Below are 6450 nucleotides of genomic sequence, written 5' to 3'. Positions count from 1 at the left end.
TAAATATAATATTTTTTAATATATGCACTCAAATTTTTTTTTTTAAAAAACCATTTAGAAAAGCCTATATTGATACAACTGTTAATGTAACTCCAATTAATAAAAATATATTAAACAAATTTTTAGCTTTTTGACCAATACACAGAAATGGCTCTATTTTGGCCCTCACCTTGAAGCTATAAAAATAAGAAATGAAAACCAAATTATTTTTGCTTTCCTTGGAGATACTCTAATGTTTCAAGACAAAAAAAAAAAAAAAAAAAACAGATACACAATAGCCATAAATATATTTAATTGAAGATATAAAGATGAAAATATAAAATAAATTTATTTTTAAAATAGTTTTTGAATAAATTTCTATTATTTCAAAATAAAAAATACGTAAAAATATATCCCCAATGTCCCCGTCATCTTCATCTACTGTCCTTGTCTCGAGACACTAACCAATATGCTACTTGAAGCCTATATGAACGTAAGCCACTGAAGCAGTAATCACTAGCCACCAAATCCCAGCAATCACTAGCCAATATTCACTCTTAAACCATGGGCTATAAGAAATGGGCGACAAGCCGATCACAAAGAAATAATTTTAGAGAGTAGATACACCTGGCAAACTATCGTATAAATGTGGATGATCATCTTTTAAAGCATCCACATAACTGTTCCAATGACAAATGCATGTCAGGTATGAAGCTAACTGACCTCCGGCAGCCTAAAATGGAACTGGTTAGGGTACCTTAGGTGAGTAGCGCCATCAGTTAAAGAACCTAGTGGTAAACTACTTAGTTGAATCCAATTCAGCAAGCCTCCCCGGCATGTTCCATCATTTGTTTGACAAAATCATTGATTTGGATCCAATTCTTCAAATTGTTTCTTGAATTCTTCCGCCATTTTTGTCTCCTCGTCTTTGCCAAGTGCACAATTTCTCCAATCAGCCCTCTCCGGCATGTTCAGCAAGCCTGCTAGAACCTGCAAAATATTTCATAATTACCAAGAGGATTTCATGTACTTGGAAATCACATTAATTACTTCCTAAAAGAAAAGGATTATTCATGCAAGCAGTAAATCAAAGTTATTTTGGAACATAAAGGTTTGACTAGATAATAGCAAAACCAGGTGAATGGATAGTGGAATTTATTTTACTGCCTGTAAATTAGTTTGACATAGGCAGCTTATTAGCCAATTTTCATTAGAAATGCAAACATAACTTATCATTTCTCACAAAAAAAATGCACATTGCAAAAGTAAAAAAATCAAACAATAAGCAATTGGATTTAGCATCTTACTTCGCGTCCAAATTGGGCTGGAAAATTCTCATTCTCCTCAACTGAATGTGACAGTATTGTACCTTCTGTGAGTTCCACATAGAAGAAACTATAGTTCCTATCGAACTGCATCCTTAACCATTCTCTCCCATCTGAACTGTTATTGACTGCAAGGATAACTGAATGAGAATGCTGTTGAAACCCAAGGAATATCAATTTTTTTTTTAACCCAACCACAGAATATCAAGTATTACTCAAAATTACCCATACAAGCCGTCTTCAAGGTGGCTGAGGTCAACATTAACAGAATACTAAACACCTATACTAGAAAAAGATACTACAGACCAGGAAATTAAAATCATGCAGAAGTAAGACCAAAGACAATTGAAGCTTGTTTTGCACCTTGAACTTCAAAATAAACTTGAAACCAAACTTAACCAAAAGATATACATATTCATGTCATGAAGCTTAGGAGTACATGGAATAAAAAATATGCAAATCATCATCCAGTTGCTGTAATAACATGCATTAAAAACTAGAATGATAGAACTTACACTTCATTACCACAAATTTAAAACCCAACTTTTCCGCAGCCAAGTTACATATATCTTGAACTGCTGCTGCTTTGGTTGATGGAACAGGGACAACCTATGGAAAAGTAGAGAAAAGAACAAAAAAATGTAGAAGACCAAGGATTAATAAAAACAATACTAAAATAAATAGTAGTCATAATGGAAGTAGATTTTTCATTATTGCTATTGTATCATTCAACCAAAACGATCTAGACACCCTACGAGAAATAAAGGATCAAGAAGTAATTAGCAGGTATTTCTTGTGTCAAGAAGTAAATAGCAGGTATTTCTTGTGTCAAGAAGTAAAACACAAGGTGAAGATCTTTGTGCACTTGTCAACAAAAATATTTCAAGAAAAGCTGGGAGAAAGAGAGGAGTAAGGGAGAGAGAACCATGGATTTTTCACAGCAACGAGTTCTTGTAGAAGTGACAATAGAAGCAATGGATCCTTGAAAGCAATTCAGCAATTTTATTTCATCAAGCATCTGAATACATTAACAATGACTACCTGAATATTAGCATGGCTACTCCGTTTGGAAATCCACTCAAATAAAACAGCTTCCTTTCCTCGGTTCTTGTAATATAACTTGAGACTGTTCTGGAATTTTACCAGCTCAGAGTTACTTTGTTGAGTTAGTGAAAGGGTACACGGTGCATGCTCAATGGGTATTACCAGAACATGATCTTGAACAAGGGGACCTTTAGGCAGCGCACAATAGTAAAATTCTCCTATGCTAATGATTAGATGTGACTCCACGTTGGGGCTTGACAAACAAAACCAACACTCTTTTGACCTGAAACACAGTTAGAGGGTTAATTGCTACAAAAATGACCCATATTTAAGTCCTTCAACTTCAGGAAAATCAAGAAAAATAGCAGAACAAAACAAGAAAATCAACATTCCATGCTTCAAGAGAGGATGATTCAAATAACTTGAACCAAAACGAAACATCATTAAGCAACAGACAATTAATTGTAAGAAAAAAAAAACCAACCTGTTACCATTATCATTTTCAGAGCCGCGTCTCCTACGAGAATGGCTCTCACCTTCATTCTGCAAGTTGTGCTTAAAGTTGCAGTCTGGACCTCTTTCACATTTTCCTTTGATAAGGAAATCAAGACAAACACCTCCTAAGTGTTGTTCCCTTGCATCCATGTCATGTTGGAAGTTACACTTTTCTCCTCGTGGACATGAACCGGAATATATAAATTTAAAGCATAGCTTATTGCCTTCCCCAGATCCAGATTTATGTCGTTTATGGGAGACATCGTACCTCCAATATTGTGAATCTGACATACTAGCAGTAGACCTCTTTGTGACTTCTTCGAGAGCTGTTTTATCTACTACTAATGTGTATGGAGATAAGGTAGTATTTGGAGGTTTCATGCTAATCTCAGCAGCAGACATTGTAGATGCCGGAGTGGGAGAAATGGCGTGGATAAATTTCTGGGAAAAGCAGTGCAGGAACCAACAGTTAAGGAATGCCCAGAAGATAATTCTAAATCAAGTAGGTTGAATAACAACTGCAAGCTAGTCAGAGTATCACTCATAAAATGAGCACCATCTTGTAAAAAATTCATGCTGAACAAGTTCAATATTAAAACGAAGGAGCTTTATGTAACCACTCAAATTAAAAAGAAACTGCAACGAGTATCCTCAAGTAGTCCCAAAACACATCAAAATGGCAGAAAAGTATTGATAAGTCATGCTGAGAACACAAATTCAACCTGCTTATCCTTGTTTCCAACCATAGCAAGACCAAAGAAACGTGTGACATGCACAGCATCAACATTAGAGTAAGGTTCACGAGCATAGAAAACACCCTTAGTACCTGCAAAGTGGTAGCTGCCACAAAGAACAACCTTTAATGAGAAAAACAGTATTTAGTAAGCACATGCTCCATTCTAATATCCAACAGACAGAGAGACAAGAAGAAATAAACATCATTGAAGCATGCAGTTGAAGAAGTTGATTCATCAGCACTCATTGCATACCGTGGTTTGATCTCTGCTACTAACTCAGATACGGAAGAATCAGAACCTGTAGTATCCAATAATCCTGCAGGAATATCAGATGCAGAAGCTCTGTTTGTGACACCACTGGGCCATTCATTAGTAAAATGACATTAAGGAAATCAATCGTTAAAACAAACAACATGTATACATATATAATCACTAATAACAAATGAAATCATCGAGGATATGTTAAAAACAAGTCAACAACTCCAGGTTCCTCGGCCAATGCTCGCAACGCATCAACATCATCTTGACTGTATGTTCCAAAGTGTTGGCCATTTGATGACTGCCTACCGGATAAGTACACAACAGATAAACCTAACAACATACACAGTAAATGTAAATTACAAGAAAATAAATACCAATTTGTTGTTTTAGAAAACCCTAACCCTACCCCTACCCCTACCTCTACCCAACCATACCGTGGAGAGTGAACTTGCCGCTGCCTCTAAGCCAGAAAAGGTTATCACAAATTTTAAAGCCGTCCATTTTGAAGCCTAAATTGGCGGAGTTTCTGGAAGCAGTGGAGAGGACTTTGGGAGCGGCGACACCGTAGTCTCCGATAAAGTAGGTGGGGAGAGGAATTTGAGAGCGGCCGCCGCCGCCTTCAATGTAGTCCGTGAATTCCTCTAATTGCTCAGCGGAGTCAGGAAAGAACTGCCCCACGCAAAAGAGTGCATCGAATGGGCCCGCCGATTTGTTCACCGATTGGACACGCTTGAAGAGCTGGTTGAGCCGGCCTAAAACGTCACCGCAAAGAAGAATTCTCGGAGGAGACATGATGCTGAAGAGGGGGAAGAGCTGAACCAAGTGAGAAGCAAACTGTGTTAAGAGTAGCCTGATCGAGTCGTACCCAGTAGAGCGAGAAAATAAAAGAAACGGGCCTCCTCCAGATTTTCATTTGAATCTCTTGAATAGTGCGAGAAAAAGTTTTTTTCAAATCATGTTTTGGGAAGTATTAGTTTTATATATTTTAAATGATTTTGATAAATTCAAATCATAAAAAAATCTTAAAATTCATTTCAAACATATTTTTATAAAAATATTTGAGGTTTTTTTTCAAATTATTTTTTATTTTAAAGAATATCAAATTTATTTTTATTTTTTTATAATTTTAATGTGTTAATATAATTTTTTTTAAAAAATCATGATCTATTTTTAATTAAAATAATACAATACTCCAATCACATAATAAATACATTCTTAATTTAAAAGGAATAAAATATATATTTTTAAATATAAAATAGATATTTTACCAATATTAATTGAAAAGCATTACTACTATATTTTAAGTTATGTTTAGTAAAATATATATTTTTTTCTTCCCCTTCTCTTATTTTTCTTTTCCAATAGAAAATAAAAAATCTTGTTCATTTCTTGAAGATTTTTTTTTAATTTTCATCTTAGAAAACTGAAAATATGTTCATATTATTTTGTTTTTTATTTAGAGAAAAATGACAAGAAAAATCATGTTCAAATTAACTTGTTTTTCAAGATATTTTTTACATTTACTCAAATATTTTCTTTTTCATCTTTAAAGTATTTATTTATTTATTATTGTTTAGAGAGAGAAATTATTCAACCTAATTAAATTAAATAAAATACAAGAACAAGCCTTACACCACTAAAAGAGTTTTGACTATCAAAGTGTCACTTAATAATAAAATTTGTTGCTTTCAGTACAATTAATAAAATATTTAATAAATATTAGGATGATTATTGTAATCATTATATAATTGATCCTTATAGGCTTCTATAGCCAAACTCATTTGTTATTGTATAAACATATCTAATTGAATATCTTCTAGCACCATATTAGTATTATCTTTATCAGGATATTTCTTTATTGGCCATAAATATTGGCAAGAATAAAGTTGGGTAACCTCAAAACATCAAAGAGGTTTGGACTAACTCAAATAAAGAGGAAAAGATACAACAACAAACTAATATATAATAAATATTGATGAAGAGATTGGATAGCAAAACATATATTTTTTAAGATGTTAATTGACATTAACGATAAGATTTTACTCCAATTTATTTCTCTTCCTTGCTATAATAAGGATTAAGCACTAAAGCAAATCTTAACAATTATTTTTTTTTTGATCAAATGTTAGAATTATATAGATCAAAAAGATAGACGAACTGGAAAATCAACAAGCCTAATATACACCTATACAGGACAATCCAGAGGGAACAAGCTCCCAGCTAGCTCAAAGAAAAGAAAAAATAACATAAGGAAGCAGGCCATCGGTTATTTCAGGAACCCAAGAACCAGGTGCCAAGAATAACCGAGAAAAGCAAATGCCAGCAACAACCGACAGTACAGACCGAAACTATACAATTAACAGCCCCAACACAAAAAGCCCCGAAGTCTTAAACTGAAGCCCACGTACCACCCGAAGAAGAAAGAAGTGGCCCAGTAGCAAACAGTGAACCATGAATCCAGTATGCATGAGCCATGCAGGCACGTACTGATGAAGCACAAGGATAAACCGTGAGCACCAAACACAGGGAGAATGCAAAACTAAAGTGGTGGGCCCGACAACAATCTTCAGCTCATGAATTTGCATGCATGACAACATTACACCATGCAC

General features: G+C 34.3%; 1 protein-coding gene across 1 annotated transcript; it reads right to left on the bottom strand.

Annotated features, from left to right (window-relative positions):
* Positions 1-549: 549 nt before the first annotated feature.
* Positions 550-4778, bottom strand: LOC133687823 (zinc finger CCCH domain-containing protein 64). The gene is made up of 9 exons (XM_062107150.1): positions 4276-4778; positions 4044-4171; positions 3833-3954; positions 3566-3683; positions 2833-3284; positions 2346-2631; positions 1820-1913; positions 1287-1432; positions 550-969 (listed from the first exon to the last, which is right to left on the bottom strand). The coding sequence occupies exons 1-9, from the start codon at positions 4631-4633 to the stop codon at positions 841-843; spliced, it is 1833 nt and encodes a 610-aa protein (XP_061963134.1). The 5' UTR covers positions 4634-4778; the 3' UTR covers positions 550-840.
* Positions 4779-6450: the final 1672 nt, after the last annotated feature.

The sequence above is a fragment of the Populus nigra genome, chromosome 3 (assembly GCF_951802175.1).
Source record: "Populus nigra chromosome 3, ddPopNigr1.1, whole genome shotgun sequence".
NCBI classification, from domain to species: Eukaryota; Viridiplantae; Streptophyta; class Magnoliopsida; order Malpighiales; family Salicaceae; genus Populus; species Populus nigra.
Note: the sequence above shows the minus strand (reverse complement) of the source record. Positions and strands in the feature narration are given on the sequence as shown.